Source organism: Pantherophis guttatus, chromosome 4 (genome assembly GCF_059756535.1).
Source record: "Pantherophis guttatus breed Tessera chromosome 4, ASM5975653v1, whole genome shotgun sequence".
Classification (NCBI taxonomy): domain Eukaryota; kingdom Metazoa; phylum Chordata; class Lepidosauria; order Squamata; family Colubridae; genus Pantherophis; species Pantherophis guttatus.
In genome coordinates, this window is record NC_142066.1 from 54,640,194 (window position 1) to 54,657,200 (window position 17,007).

Here is a 17,007-nt window from a genome sequence, read left to right on the forward strand (position 1 = left end):
ATGAAGAGGGCATTGTTGGTTTGAGGCTCAGCTGGATTCTCTAATTCCCTTCCCCCAACTCTTCTCACCGGTGACATCACCACTGGGTGCTGTGGAAAGTGCGGAGACACTCCAGATGATGGAGCCACAAAAAGGAGGAGCTTCTTCTCCAGAAACAAGGGACATATTTGATAACACATAAGGGACAGAGAAGCCTAGAGAGAGCTTGCTCAAATCTCAGACAAGGCAGATTTCTTCCTTAAGACAAACTTCAGATTGTCTCTGGTGAACCAGCTGCTCTTGGCAATTAGAAAGCAGCATAATAAGAATTCACTAGGTCAGACAGAGGACTTAACATTGAAATAGTGGGACTAAGCAACAATACCATCTTGCTGAAGAGCAATTAAAACAAATTTGTTATTCAAGAGAGACAAAAAAAGACAGAGAGATTTAGAGGTTTGAAACATTTGTGGTTGAAAAAAAAAATCAAACCTCCTGTTTCCCATTCATGAAAAGGTAGGATGAGATTAAGTAATTCTGAGAGTAAGGAAGGAATCTCATGGCCCCAACTAAGCAAAATAATTTTCTCTCTCTCTCTCCCTCCACCTTATTACACACACATACATATACATCAATTAATCTTTATCACCTTTCGGAAGTCCCGTTTTTCAAAGTCAACTTCAGCAATTTTCTCATAGTCTAGAACAGTTTTGGTACTCTTCAGCTGGAACAGAAGGCATCATATCAGATTAGAAATATTAACTGTTTGTAGGATATTAGGCATTCTGTTGTCCTGTAGATATATTTTACTACTGAATGAATTCCCAGGATTCTCAATCAGCTATTAGCCAGAATTCTGATAGGAGTAGCTCACTGTATCTGAGGGATAGCAACACTGGGGAGTCTAATCTAATGTTTTAAATTTCATATTTATTTGAACTTCATAATGATACCTCTTTTTTGATAAACAACATTTAACCATCAATTTTCAACATAATCTTAATAATACATGCTAATACAAGATGCACAAAGTTTTATACCCAAGGTATCTTCAGGATGTATGTTATGATTTAGAATCTAGTTTCTAGCATACATGATTTCTAATGCCCTGAATATATTCAGGCAATATTTAAGATATGCTATACCACTTGTGGGCAGAATTTCTGACCTCTGTTATGCATATAGTTGGAGGGACTGTAAGAGTTATACTTCACTACAAAGCAACTGTTTACATAAGCATTTACACCCCATATATAAAGGAGTCAGAATAATACACCATGGGTCCTCAAACTGGGCGTTCAGACCTCTAGGATATCATGAGCAATCTACAGGGGGTGGGATTTTTAACTGTCGGACTAAGCCTGACAGATAAAGCATAAGTGCCGCCAAAAGATTTCCACACTTTGTCTTAGTTAAACTCACAATTGATTTGTAGAGATAAAAGGGGCAAAATCTGGGGCAAGTTCTGAGACATGGTTAAAACTGAAGGTGTTTTTCATCTGTCAAAACCATCCATTAGTAAAAGAACTGATTGAGCAACAGCTGTTGATTTTTAGAATTTAAATAAATTCAGATAATTTCAAAAACCTGGTTAATATCACATGCTAATTGTATTAACTGTGGACTTAAGGCAAATGGAGGAACAAATGGAACAATTCACACCAGAGGAGGGATCATCTTGTAGATCTTATTGTTAACATCTCAAATGTTTTTGTGTCATGTACATATATTCTGTACAATAATTTCTAATCATATATTGACAGAATCAAAATTATATCATTTTAAGAAATGGTTTAAGGATAAGCTTTGTTCTAGTAAGAACATGAGGGATTTTAAAGAAAATCCAGAAATTCCGTATACAAAAGGAAAAGGAAGCTTTCTCACCAAGCAAAGACTGGAAGAGATACAGTATTTCTTATACTCACAGACTTATAGCCAGGACAAGGGACAAAATGTTTAATTCACTAATGTCTTGTGTATAACTGAAAAACTGGAATAACTGTATATATTCAAAACGAAATTTAAAACTGAAATTTGGTATTCAAAAGAAGTGTTAACCAAATTAATACAACCCAGTCTAACATATCTTGAGACTTTTATCAGTCAAACATGGGCTGCTGAACTAGATCAATCACCCAAACTTCATATTCAATACCTTACCTCTTGCTCTGCTTGTGCATTTTCACGATCCAATTCTATAACTCGTTGGAAGCAGCGACTGGCAGCCATGGCATTCCCCAGAGATAGGTGGCACTTTCCCTCTCTTAGATGTCCCTGAGAAGATAAGAACATTATGAAAACATGCCAGTGTGATGCAAGATTAGGAGAACTACACATGTGAGTCACATACCCTCAGAAAACTATCATCCATTCTGACTGATTGCTGAGCATCCCCCAGGGCCTCCCGAAATTTGCCTAACATCATGAGAGTGGCAGCACGGTTTCCATAATAACTGGCATTGCTGGGACATGTATCTGGAAGATAAGAAACAAGAAGATATTGGTTAATTTAGAAGCAGAAAAGAACTCACTTGCTCTGTATTGTGCCTCTTTTTGAAGGCATTTTCGAAAAGAGAAAGCTACGTGCTATTCTGTAAGATTTTGAACTCTTTCTCTCCACAAAATAGATTTTATTTAATATTAATAATGCTAATAAGATTTTTATTTTGATACGCTGAATAAACTGGCCAGTTTGCACAGATCTGCAAAGAGCATTAAATACTTGTTTGTGCCTTTGCTACAGAAACATAAAGAATGCAAAGCAACTGTAGCAAATTAACACCCTCCCCTCTCCTAGAAGAATGAAATATTTTGAGAAATATTAAAAAGGCAGAATATTATATTTCCCTAAAGGAGAAACATGCTCTTGGAAAGCAGCCCCCACCTTTCTTAATAGCCCCAGCAGGATTGGGCCAGCCTATTTACAAGATAAAAGACCTTCAGCCTCAGGATGATTAACTCTGACTCAAGATCCAAACCAGGACAGAGCCATTAAGACACAGTAAGAATTGCCCACAGAATACAAGCCTCTTCATTATTTTATTTATTTATTTTTTATTGGTTCAATTTATATGCCGCCCTTCTCCGGAGACTCAGGGCGGCTTACAATGTGTTAAGCAATAGCCTTCATACTTTTGTATATACCTGCTTAGTAGGGCTTTCGCCCCACCCCCCCAGCAGTGTTCTTTTTTATACAAAGTCACCTTATTGCCCCCACAAACCGGGTCCTCATTTTACCTACCTTGAAAGGATGGAAGGCTGAGTCAACCTTGAGCCTGGTGACATTTGAACTTGCAGTAATAGCAGGCAGCTGGTGTTACTTAACAGCACTTTAGTCTGCTGCGCCACCAAGGCTCTCTACATCATCACCTCCAAGTTTTAACCAAACATGGAAGCTCAGACAACCTCAACTATGACCCCTGCATAGCCCCATGGGAGTCTGACAGCAACCAATAGAATACATGCTCTTGCAACAGGAACAGGAAGCTCAAGGGCAAGGCTTCAAAGAGAGTATAAATAACCCTCACTCTCTATTCCAGGAGTGAAATTCACTTACCTTCCCTATCGGTTCGCAAATGTTGTGTGCCATCGTCTGCGCATGGGCAAAGTCTTCTGCGCATGTGCAGAGGCTGAAAATTGTTACAAAAAAGGGACGTCATGACGTCCGTGTGAGTGGGCAGCCTCCTGCAGCCGCCGCTACTGGTTTGCCCGAGCTGGGTAGAACTGGCTGAATTTCACCCCTGCTCTACTCCATGTGGTCCGCTGCACCAGGACCATGTGCTTGATGCTTCTGCTTCATTAAACCCTCTTTCCAATCAGCGTCCATGTTTCCAGTGTCTTTCTCCCCACTTGGAACTGAACCAGATGAATATTTCTTCCAACACAACTAATAGAGAAATAGGGTAATGGCTAACCACTACTTAACTCATGAAAGATCTACTTTAGTTTCTCAATCAAATATGCCATGATTATTTCCCCCAAGATTTTCCTTAACTGCAAAGATCAGTACTTTGATATTAAGAAAGATCTCTGTGATTATAGTAGGCTGTTTATATACTGCGTTCTAGACCCATACTGTATCTCTAGAACAGCCATGAATCAGAGAATATAACTTAGACCAATGTTGGCAAACCTTTTTGGCACAAAATGCCGAAACGGGAACATGTACAAGCATGCGTGACAAAAACCAGAAGAGCAGCCGCCAGGTGCAAATGCATGCACCTCCTCTTCTGGTTTCCGGTGTGCGCATGTGCACTGGCCAACTGGTCTGCCAGTTTCTGGTGCACATGAGTGCGTGAAGATCAGCTGGCCACTGTGCATGCGTGTACCAGAAACAGAAGTGCAGCCGTCCAGAAGGTGATCTTTTGGTTTCCAGCATGCACATGAGCACCGGCCAGTTGGTCTTTGCGCATGTGCGCCAGAATCCAAAAGACCAGCTGGCCGGTGAGCATGCACACGCTGGAAACCGGAAGATCAGCTTCCTGGCGCATGTATGTCCTCCGGGCGGCTGTTCTTCTGGTTTCCGGCGCTTGCGCGCATATGAAGACCAGCTGCCTGGCCTGCCGGAATCCAGAGGAGCAACGGGTGACAGCTCGTGTGCCCAGAAAGATGGCTCTGCATGCCACTTGTGGCATGCGTGCCATAGGTTCACCATCACGGACCTAGACAGATATACTGATATACATGAAAAATCTTTACTCTGTATTCAGTAAATTGTTTTCTGCATTAAAAATGCTGGAATTGACTGCTGTAAAGAATTATCCACCTGAGCCAGTTCATACATACCAGAACTGAGACATTTCCAACTGAAGGCAATAAAGATCTTCATGATCTAAACATGGGTGTGCCCAAAAGTCAGTTTTCAGACTTCCCATCCCTTTCCTTTTCATCCTCACCTATTGCTTTTGTATAGTAGTTGTATGCTTCGTTGTAGTCCTTTTTGGCATAAAATGCATTTCCCTGCTCCTTGAAGGACTCTGCTTCTCTGAAAACAAAACAAAACAAAACATTATAATCTGAAATGCAGTAGCCTTCAATCCAAGCAAGACAACAGTAAAGAGATGATAGATCTATCTTAACTTACCAGAAGCCTCACTACCTGAACCCTGAATAACAATTGCTTTGTGTTAAGTACTGGGAAATGGATCATGCTACTGAATGCATCTTTCTTCATAAAACATTTATTGTCTCAATGATTACCATAATGAACCAATAAGATAGCCCTTAACTAATAATAAACATAATCCCATTCCTATTAAGAAGAAATATGTTTAGCATTTCTTACAATTAACATCGGTGCTACCTAGATTTTTAGAACCACCGCTTCAAGATTTTGTAACTAACAATGACTTGGTCATACAAATTCCTGAAATTGTAGGTTCAACGTATACACAGGCCATCAGCTTGGGGCAAGCTGTTACAAAATGTAAGTAAATTTACATGTAATCGATATATTAGAGATATTTAGAATGATGATAAATTATATATTGGTGAGGAACTTAGAAATACAGGGGAAACATGACGGTGAATACTCCACTTACCAGTACTTGCCAACTGCAATTCTGATTACCATTTATACTAAAATTAAATGCATCAAAAATGGGTTCCAAAATCAGACATGGAGAATATTTGCTTGCAATACAGTTCTAGATATGTTTTTAAGCAATTATACTTTAATTAATAAATTTAAATAAATTTTAATGCACTTTTTTGGATTAGTGATTAAGCCACCAGTCTAGAAACCAAGAGACTGTTGAGTTTTAGTCTTGCCATACTTTCATGTGTGAGACAAGACTAAAACTCAACAATCACTCAGGAGTGATTTTGGGCCGGTCAATCTCTCTCTGTCTTATCACCTCATAGGATTGCTATTGTGGGGAAAATAGAAGGAGGAAGCAGTATTAGGTATGTTTGCCGCCTTGAATTAATGATAAACATAATCAAGGTGGGTAGAAATGAATGAATGAATGAATGAATAAATAAATAAATAAAAGCTAAATGTGTAAATAAAAGTAAATAATCCCAGAAGAAGCAGTGGCAAGCCACTTCTGTTGTCAAGAATATGTTTTAAGGTATCTTTTAAAAATGCTATGAAATTCTGGAAACTGCATAAACCACTGATTCTCTCCTATCTTAATAAGAGCTCTGAGGCTTGTCACTTATTTACATGTGCATGATTCTAAGTGAAGTTGCATTCGGCTGAATTATTCAAGACTCTAATGGCTGGAAGGGGTCTGCCAAATTCATACAGGGTATTTTCAAACTATGTCAGAATGGGAATATAGCACTCTGGCAAGCAGGCTCTTTATAGAGTTCTGAATTTATGTTCTTAGGGGTGACAAGGAATGCACAAGACCTTTTGAGCAAGCTGGGAATCCAACTCCCAAACTAGCTATTACAACAGTCAACCATAAGAAACAAAAAGCACCCTTGAATCCAAGCTAATGGCTCTAAATTGGTTTCTTCAGTGGAATCCCACCCCCACCCCACCCACTAGTACTCCTGGAAACAGCTAAGTAAAGTTGTTTGGCCTGGACAATACAAGCTATTTAGGGAGAAAAAATCTCAAGAGAGAAAAAGAACAATAGAGGGTTGTATTGGTATGTGTTAACATGGTTTAACCTCATTTTGACCTCAATCCATTGGCCACCCTCTCTAGACTCCTACCCTCTGGCAATTCCCATTAGAAGGGAGCAGTTTAGTAGATTAGGTTGTAAATACAATCAAATGAAACCAAAAACATTTCATCTCATCAACAGGCTGATGGAGGTCAAGGCCTCTATACTGCTCACACTAAGTGTACTCAATCGTGTTTACTTCAAGAAGGTTATAGTGCCCTTGATTTGCCCTAGCCTACAAAAATGTTAAGGCTTGGGAGAGGGATGGCACATGTAATCCAATAGGTATAATAAGATCCATGTTCCTATTCCCACTATTTTTAACTGTGAATATGTGATTTGAAAATCACCAGGGGTATGCGTCTGGGGGTTATTGCCAAGAAGAGATTAGAGGTATCTACATTTAAGGCTCACTACAATTCTTCATAGGAAGTAAAGGAATATCATAATGTAGTGAAACTATTATTGTATAACAGCAGGATATGAAATCATGATTTGATATTGGACTTTTTAAGTGTAAACAAATTATAACTCCCCAAGTAGGTCTACCAGAGAGAAATGGTTGTGTTAAATCTGAAATGAAAAGTTCTAATTTTTTCCTTTGGAAAACAACAAAATAGAAAAAGGCCAATGCTCACAAGGATTTGATAGTCAACTTAAGATATATTTATGCTCCTTGTTAAACTATAAATTAAAATAATACAAAATATAACTAATGCAATGCCATTTAATATTTTTTAAAATAGCATCATTATCTGTTCACAACAACATCGTTTGTATTGTAACAGTGTCCTGCAGTAATTATGGAGACAAAGAAACAAACATCAGAAATTGAAGTGTATTAGAATACCTATCACCATCCCACTGCAGATTACGTACAGGAATATTGTGTAACAATTGGTAGGAGTTTCAGGCAAGTCATGTAAAATTAAACTGCCTTTACTTATTAACCATTTTAATCTCTGAGGAAACTTGCAGAGTTTCTTTAAATCTTAAATCACACATTAGAATCATGCGCACTAAAATCTACCAATTTTTATATATGTAGTGAGCGTACTATGTTTTAAGATGCAATTTTAGAAACAGAGTCCTGTCCTTGTTTACTAAGGATTGGCTGCCAGAACAAGAGGGAAAGTCAGGATCTCTTGATATCACAAATGGTTGTTTCTGCTTCTAACAGATGCCATAGTCTGAATGAGGTCATTCTGCAAAGCTTGTGCTGATGTAGGCTGCGTTCCCCACTTGCTACTTTTGAAGCTGAAGAAAGAATCTGGCTAAAAATACGATCCAATGTTCTGAATAGGTCTCTTTGTTGGGCAAGACATTGGTGTCCATCTGTGAACTCTGGGGGTGAGACACAGAGCTACAATGAAAAACTAAAAAAAGAAAAATATCTCCCTATACTACTAAGCTTCTGGGAAGCAAATAGCCATGCTAGGAAAGATGCCTTTAGATTGTTATAGTATTGAAGACCATTATGGTATGGCATGCCAGATTGTTATGGTATTGAAGATCGTTAGGGTATGGAATGCAAGGGCTCCTTAGAATGCAAGGGATCTTTTTTACTCTCCACGAAGTTGAACGGTAAACAAAAGTTCTTAGATGTCAAATTTATGGTGACGTCTTAAGAGGACAACAAAATTATGTAGGACATATTGTGGGCAAAGACTTTCTAAGGAGCCCTGGCATTCCATACATAGCAACAAAAAAGATAAGCGATGATGTTGTAGCTTGCTCACTACTACTGATTGTCCCCTACAGTGTGCAGCTGTAGTTGAGGGTTGGACATCTTTTACATCAATTGGCGATTTAAGCAGGGCAATAGCCTAATATTTTATTTGCACAAAATGTGAGATAAAATTTGCATAAAATTCTTAGGCATGCTCTCAGTTCATTAGGAATTCATTACACATATACAAGAGTTCTTTATATTAGAAAAAATGAGTCCACAAGGAGTGTCTATGGAGATTCTCAATGTAGGTCATGGTTGTACACCAAAGATACTTTTTCCAAAGGACAACTGGACATTCTTAGTTTTTCTTTGAAAATGTTTTACTTCTCATCCAAGAAGTTTCTCCAGTTCTAATTTCAGTTCTAACTTCAGTTAGAACTGAAGAAATGCTTTCAAGAAAAAAACCCAAGAAAATCCAGTTGCCTTTTGGAAAAAGCATCTTTGGGATAGTCCACCAGGATTTTTGTAAAAGCAGAAACCTTAGTGGGTTTCCACCCTCTATGTTAGTATTTCATAAACCAAAGATCAGCTCTGAAATAGCAATGCATAAGATCAGTAAAATCACAATGTGATTTTGCACAACATAAAGTTGGATATATGAACTACCTCAAGCTAAGTATTAGGAATTATCAGTAGGTCTGTAGGGTTTTTTTTTTTTGATTCTCCAGTTTTAACTTGCATGATGCAAGAGGAATGAGCATAATGCAAGTTATTGTAGCATGTGAATAAACATTCATCTGTGCACTAGTGTCGCCTAGCGTCAAGTGAAAATAACTGAAGTCAAATAAGTAAGGTGCTGTATAAAGTACTGAAAAAGTACCTTTATAACATAAAGATTTGCACTTTTTATTCAAATTCTTCTCGTACATTTTAAGCTTATGTCTTTGGGTTTTTCTTTGACTTTAAGATCACACTTTAATTCAAAATCTTTAATAAGATTTTCCTTTCCTGCAGTGTATACCACATTGTTGTGCCAGATATTGCATGGTCTTTCCAGATATTCTGTGAGCTTCCATTTTCTTTTTCTGGAAACTAGTTAGCTCCAGATATCAAAAAACTATTTGTTATTTAGAGCTTGATTTTAATCTCTGAATAGACAAGGTAAGAAACTAATTGCTAAGACAATAAAAGATTTCTACTTAAAAAGCTCAAAATTGTGAAAAACTCAAAACTGCCAAACAAATCACTTAAAAATTTTTTTAAAACAGGAACATGCCTTTATTCTGCATTATTCTATGCAGCCATGATTATCAAATAAAAGGGACATGAAAACATCACAACTGTATTGTTTTAGCATGTTAAGATCTTGAAGACTGGATATTATTATACTACATCATCAGAAAAATATAAAGATCTATATAGTATGTCTTTTATTGCTTCAAAATTTATTATTATTGAAAATGGGATAAGAGGTGTTCTTAGAGCAAAAGTACAAGCACAAATTCATATAGGAACCACTAATCACTACACCTAGTGAGTGTAGCTAATCACTACACATAGGCAGAGTTTAGTGTTTATTCATTTATACATTCCTTCTTAACACTTTTACAATTGCTATGAAGGAAGGGGAATCATACAAATGTTTGAAGCCTCTAACTGACTTCAGGGGCAGAGTCAAGAGTACCTAGAAATTTCCTTACAAACAAACTGATTAGGAATTCTTGCACCCTTTGCCCTTTTGAAAAAAGAAAGGAAAAGAAACCTGAAGAAGTTTGAATTTCCTGAACCACATAGAACTAGCAGTTTGGGGTGCTTTTATTCCTATTTACTGAATTGCAGTTAATTTGTGGAATCTTTGATGCAGACTAAGATTGCAAACATTTTCATTACTTGGCTAAGTAAATCATCTGTGTTAATTAGTATGAGGTTTGTTCCCTGTTTATATACAACAGCTTGCCTGTCAATGTTGATTGAGATGTGGTTTTCTCCTTTGTGAGGCCTTGATTAGGGCATTATTTTCTATTTGTCTCATGTTAATCCCTGCTAAGAGAAGCGGTGGCTCAGTGGCTAAGACACTGAATATTGATCGAAAGGTCGGCAGTTCAGTGGTTCGAATCCCTAGTGCCACGTAACAGGGTGAGCTCCCGTTACTTGTCCCAGCTTCTGTCAACCTAGTAGTTTGAAAGCACATAAAAACTGCAAGTAGAAAAATAGGGACCACCTTTGGTGGGAAGATAACAGTGTTCCGTTCGTCTTTGGCATTTAGTCATGCTGGCCACATGACCACGGAAACATCTTTGGACAGTGCTGGCTCTTCGGCTTTGAAACGGAGATGAGCACCGCCCCCTAGAGTCAGGAATGACTAGCACACTAGTTTGCTATCTTTTTGTTCTCCTTGTTCTTTAATTGTCTCTTTTGAATTGTATATAAATGTGTGATTTGTGTCTACTTATGGCTGATGTACCTGAAATTCCCTTGTCTGAATGCCAGGCTTCCAGGAATTCCGTACTTGGTCTAGGATGCTTTGTTTCCCAGTTGAAACTAAGGCTGAGTCTCAATAAAGGAGAATATTTATTTATTTTATTTTATTTTATTTATTTATTTATTTTATTTTGAATTTGTATACTGCCCTTCTCCCTGAGGACTCAGGGCGGTGAACAGCCAAGTAAAAACATCAAGTACAAATATTAAAATACAGTTAAAATATATATATATATAAATTTGGCCCCATTAATTAAAAACAATAAATAAAACACTTAAAAACACTTAAAAAATTAGGCTAGCCCAGCTTGCTGGAAAAGGAAGGTTTTAAAGGCACGGCGGAAGGCACTGAGGTCTTGGATTCTCCTTATCTCTGGGGGCAATTGATTCCAGAGGGTAGCTCAGGGTAGCTCATATTTGTAGCTCAGGGTTGAAATCAGGTGTTTTTTGTGCTGTCTGAGCTTGGTTGTTTTGTTGCAGATGTTTCATTACCCAAACTAGATAACATCAGATATTCAAAAATAATATCCTTACAGATCTAATTCCTAATATTTATTTTTAGATAGTAACTATGTGATTTTACTAATCTTATGCATTGCTGTTTCAGAGCTAGTTTGGGTAATGAGATGTCTGTAAAACAATCAAATTCAGAGAGCACCAAGAATCCCTCATGGTTGAGTCTGCCAGGTGTTGTGAGATTGAATAATTTTCACTGTATTTTCTACTTGCTGTTCATGGATGTGCTCTGTCTAGTTACAGTACTTACACCGTATGTTGTAGATGACTCCTGTTTTTTCTTCTTCTTGGGCTACTGGGTCCTTTAGTTTACTTAAGATGTTTTGGACGGCTTTAGTTGGTTTGTGTGCTACGATGATGCTATGATTGTTATGATGATTGTTGTTGCTTCTGAGCTGTTTTTGATGTATATCAATAGACATATAAATACCTTTACAAATTATGCACCACACTCACTAGCATTGATAATGTTACCTAGCTTGGTAATAAAAATGTCTGCAAGCAAATACCCATGTTCAGAGAGCACCCGAAGTGACATATATTCTTTTCAGTGGATGATCCCTATGGATCCCCAAAATCAGCTGGGATATCGGTGCTCTTCTGGAGCTCCAGAATCCACACCGTATCGCCCGATGCTGGCCACGCCCTCTTGCCTTTACAATGGCAATGGAACTGGTGCTTTACAGTCTTTAAAACTTTTAAAATTTGTAATGTTTCCCCCCCCTCCCCATCATGTGAGTTCATGCCAGGTGCTCAGTAAATAGTCACAGCATTAACTGCTGTCAAGTGACCGCAATCTGTGACTTTTTAAAATCAGTTTCTGGCTTTATTTACTGGTTTCTGGCAAAAAACACCATTAGAATGGATTCACTTAACAATTATCATTACAGGTAATCCTCAACTTTCAACAGTTGAGCCAAAATTTCTGTTGTTACATGAGACATTTGTTAATTGAGTTTTGCCCCATTTTATGAACTTTCTTGCCACAGTTCTTAAGTGAATCAGTACAGTTATTAAATTGATAACATGGTTGTTAAATGCATCTGGCTTCCCTATTGACTTTGCTTGTCAGAAGGTTGCAAAAAATGATCATATAACCCTGGAACACTGCAACTGTCAAAAGTATAAACCAGTTGCCAAGCATCTAAATCTTGATCCATGATCATGGGGCAACTAAAAAATGGTCGTAAGTTTCTTTTTTCAGTGCCACTGTAACCTTGAATGGTCACTCAGTGAACATTGTAAGTCAAGGACTGGCTGTATATTCGTTTAATGACCACAGCAAAAAATGCTAGAAAAACAATTCTATTCCTCAGCTAAGAAGGAAAAGCTCTGCACCAGATGAAACAACAGTGTCAGTGCTCTTTTTTGTAAATTTCCCACTTGGTTTTAGCAAGAGTGAAATTTTTAAGAATAAAAATTATGATAGCGTAACTGAGTATCATACTTACACCAACCTGTTTTTTGCCCTTTTTCATTTTCCCCTGTAGTTGCAGGATGAGGGGTGATAAGAGAGAACCAAACAGCCAAGGACAGAGAATGCCTAGAGAACCCATTTTCCCTGGGGGCTCTCTACAATATAATTTCCATTACAATTGGGGGATGGGGGATTAATCAAACCCCAACTTGTTCAGCAAAACAACAAAGCTGACCAGGGAGCAGAGACAGTTTTATCTTTTGCTCCATTTACCAAATTTTCCTAGTGTCAAACTCAAACCAGCTGAATGTGTCATATGAATAGGCCACTGGAAATAATCACTCCAGACCAATCATGTGACTATATAAAAGTATATTTCTCAATTTTATTATTCAAAGCTTTTAACATACATTTGATTTAAGATAATTAATATAAGACAATATTTGTAGCTCAGGGTTGAAATGAGGGGCCCTTGGTGCTCTGTGAGGTTGGTTGTTTTCTTTCTTACTTTCCACATCTCTGCCTCTATATGCTGCAAAGATGAGTCTCCTGCAGTCGCCTGCTGCTCCGGCCCACTGACTCTCAGCTTTCCCGTGGCCAGTGCGGTGCCTCCCGATCGCCTGCCTCCCCCCGCACCTCTGCCTCCATCTGGGGCTTGGACAGGAATTCAACTCAACTGTGCTGTGCGGGCTGCGGCTGCTACCTGACACCATCGGCGCACTCGCCACCTCTTGTGCTGGCCACCGCCCTTCACTCGGACTTATTTTGGGGATAGGGCTTATATTGCGTGCACACTTAAAAATAAGGCTAGGTCTTATTTTCAGGGAAACACGGTACTTAAGATTTTTATAACCATCACAATTAATGAATTTACCCTGACTCTATAGCACAGAGTACATTTATCTAAGATAAACTCTCATTTTAGATACTAGCCCCTCCAGTAGCTGAATCAGAGGAGGAGGAGGTGTGGGAGTCAGGGTCAACCTGAGAGCTCAGAGGGGGAAGTGGGAATGGAGCTGGCAGAGAGAGAGACAGAGCCTGGGCTGTCCGTCAGCCCTCAGATGGTGAGTCAACAGCCCCCAGGTCTGGAGGTGGCTGATAAGGAAGAGGAGGAATAGCTGGATCCAGTGCCTGACATGCGGATACGCAGAAGATAAAGGAGAGAAGAACAGTGGAAATCCATGGGTCGATCCTTGGGACAGAAGAGCCACTGCTGATAGAGAAGCGCCACCCTAGCTCCGAGGATAAAAGGGAGCGGAGATGAATAGATGTAGCAGACAACTATCCATCTTCCAGACGAATGGACTTGTTAGCCTGAGGCTTAGAGAGAAACTTTTTGCCAGGGCTGTTGGCATTCCTAATAAAGGAATCTTTGAGTTAACTTCAGAGGGTTTGTTGTGTTTGGAGAGCTGGGTTAGAACCCTAGGATTATGCATTACTACAAATAAAAATACAGTACCTATCTGTAATACCTTAATAGAATTGTGTTTTCCAAGGATCACACAGCAGGGAAAACTTTAACCCTAATCCTAATCACAGCAGTTTTGAAGCAATTTCACTCTTGTTCTAAAATGTCTAGCAAATAGGGGTTACAGTTTTATTTCCGTGCTCTCAAAAATATAATTACAAAACACTACACAACCCTATTAGATACTGTTCCAAGACAGAAATCCTTCCAGAACCCAGGATATGCCCTTTTTGTGAAATAGTATACATACTTTCAGAATGTGAGCAGGCAATTCAAGCTATGGAAGTTGTACTGGCGAGGTTTTTAAATTAGGGGAAAATCCTTCCCATACAATTGATAAGGAATCCATAAATATTGCAAAGGATTCTGAAACATGCTCCAGGAATAATGGTTAGTCATTATGGATGCCTGATATGCAAGATTTAACATGGTCTTTTTTTCTCCTGTTTGTAGTATGTATCTCCTTTTTGCCTCCAGTATTGACAAACACAACTGTACGTTTTTATAATTTCAACCATTATCTAATATTGGTACAATAACGCATGCTTGAATTCATATATATTAACTATAATTTAATTATGATTCACTGAATAAATCACATTCAACTGCAATTAATAGTTTAATAATCTTAAAATTATCGTTCTCTTATGAAATAGTTTTAATTCTTCACTCCCTAACCTCACAAACTAAGTTTCACTATTTGAAGACAGGCTGGAAATTGTAGATCAAGTTGCAATCTTGCAAGGAGGAAAGAAGTCAATACCTTTAATTGGTGGTCAACTGTCACTAGGGAATCTAATATTTTGAATTCCATTATGGAATATTTAGCTGGAAGACTCATATTCAAACCCTAGCCAAGCTTGCTAACATAAATTATAGCTCACTTATCCAATTCAGAAGGTTCCCCTGAGGATAAACCACACTATGCACCCGAGCAAAATGCCAATTACAAGTGTTGGCTATCATCCAATGTCCCAGGAGTACATGTCTTACAACCCAACTATGTATGTCAGCTTCTATATATAAGTATAATAAGCGTTTATTGTTAGGTACCTTTAGCTATAGGGCAGAAGAGAAATCTGAAATAAGGTGTGAATCCTTTGAATAACAGGAGAAACAGGAATTCTTTTCAAATCATACATCTGATTTTGTAATTAATGATAGCCAACAGATTCATTTTTTCTTCACCTTTTTTTCTGTTTGCCCAGCCAATCAAAACCACAGTCTGATACTACAAATTTCCAGATTAGCTATTAATTTTTGCTAGGGATTCCTCTACATCTATGATTTTTGTCACAAGGGAGGAGTCACTTGGTATAAACCAAGTGGCATCCAACCCAGAATTATTTTTTTTAAAAAAATACTGCATTCATTTTTACATGCAAGTGCTTACACTATTATGCAGTGATTATGAATCTTATGAATCAAAGATGAGAAAATTCACTGCCCCATGATAACCCAAAATGAAATTCAAAATGTTTTTCCCAAATAAGATTTAACACAAAATGTACAGATTATTAAATGTCTCACTGACTACTGCGGCATTTCTCATTATCTAAAAGATTCCCATGGCAAGAACAGCTGCTACCCTAACCAACATACGGTATGTTTATTTAGTGGGATGTTCTTGAAATGCTGAGATCAAAGAGAAATCGTTTATATACCAAACCATATCCCAAGTCATGTACTGTGCACAATATCTGAAACAAAGAGACCAATTGTAGAGTAATTGATGGTCAAACTAACTTGTCTGTAAAATAGAGTAAAAACATTACTCAAACATATCAGTGGTGGATTGCTACAGGTTCGCCCTGGATTGGGCGAACCGGTAGCAGTGGCAGCGGGAGGCTCCGCCCACCCACCCGGACGTCTCTGCGCATGTGCAGAAGCTTCTGTGCATGCGCAGAAGCATCACGCGCACACGGGCACCCATGAGCAAACTGGTAGCAACGGAATTTGAAACCCACTACTGAAACATATGTATTTCTGGTTCCTCTTCAGAACCTGTATATATAGAGTTCCTGTAATAAACCCTTGTGGGAAAGTACTTGGAGAGCTATAATAACTGAATTACAGGAATAATGGAATTCAGCAGTAAGTCTGCAACTACACACAGAGAGAGATGCAGTAGGATGGCTAATCTCCAGCTTGAATCCTGTTATACCTTGAAACTGGGAAATTTACGGTTAAATGTAAATATCGATCAGGCTGTAGGTCTCTTTCATCCAGCAATTCCTCTCTAAAGAGCCCAGAAGTTACAACAGAACCTGCATGATTTATCCCTAAGCAGACTGAATTTTAGATGTACACTGTCCCTCAATGAGAGAGCTTCTCTTAACTGCCCTTCATTAATGGGCTTAATCTTGAATTTTCTCATTCGTGACCCTTTGGAGGAAGAGCTGACAAATGACAACGGTAACAAATCGCAGGTGCTGCCGTCCAAGATACTTTCCTAAAAGAAGCCCTATTTCTTTCTCTCTCTCTCCCAGCCCCCCCCCCCACCCGCCAACCACGGCAGTGAATCAGGCTCCGCCTCTTGTCCTCTCTCCCCCCGCCCGGCTTCGAAGCAGCCCCTCCCCCTCCGCGGGGATAAAAAAAAACTCTTTTCCAGGGACGGAAGAGGTGGCGGAGGGCTTACCTGCGCGTCCCCTCGTCCTCCTCGCTCAACATCAGGGGCACCGCGGAATGGGAAGCCACCGCTGGGGGTGCCGCGGGCGCCATAATCACGTCGCAATCTCCGCCCGCCGTCGCCATCTTGGTTCCTTGTTGCTGCAATCAACGGCCGGCGAGCCGAGGAGAGAGAACGAGAGAAAAGAAAAAAAAAAAAAAAGAACGAGGCGGAAGTTCCTCCTTCTAT

At 38.9% G+C, this 17,007-nt stretch overlaps 1 protein-coding gene across 2 annotated transcripts in view; it reads right to left on the minus strand.

Moving 5' to 3' along the window:
- Positions 1–16,998, minus strand: part of DNAJC7 (DnaJ heat shock protein family (Hsp40) member C7) — a 37,485-nt gene extending 20,487 nt beyond the window's left edge. The window contains exons 1-5 of one of the 2 annotated variants that reach the window (XM_034415947.3): positions 16,789–16,998; positions 4,875–4,963; positions 2,330–2,454; positions 2,140–2,253; positions 629–703 (exon numbers count right to left, since the gene is read on the minus strand). In XM_034415947.3, the coding sequence (XP_034271838.1) occupies positions 629–703; positions 2,140–2,253; positions 2,330–2,454; positions 4,875–4,963; positions 16,789–16,904 (519 nt within the window). In that variant the 5' untranslated portion in view covers positions 16,905–16,998. The remainder of the gene's footprint in view (positions 1–628; positions 704–2,139; positions 2,254–2,329; positions 2,455–4,874; positions 4,964–16,788) is intronic. The other variant, XM_034415948.3, reaches the window with a different exon arrangement.
- Between the last annotated feature and the right edge of the window lie 9 nt (positions 16,999–17,007).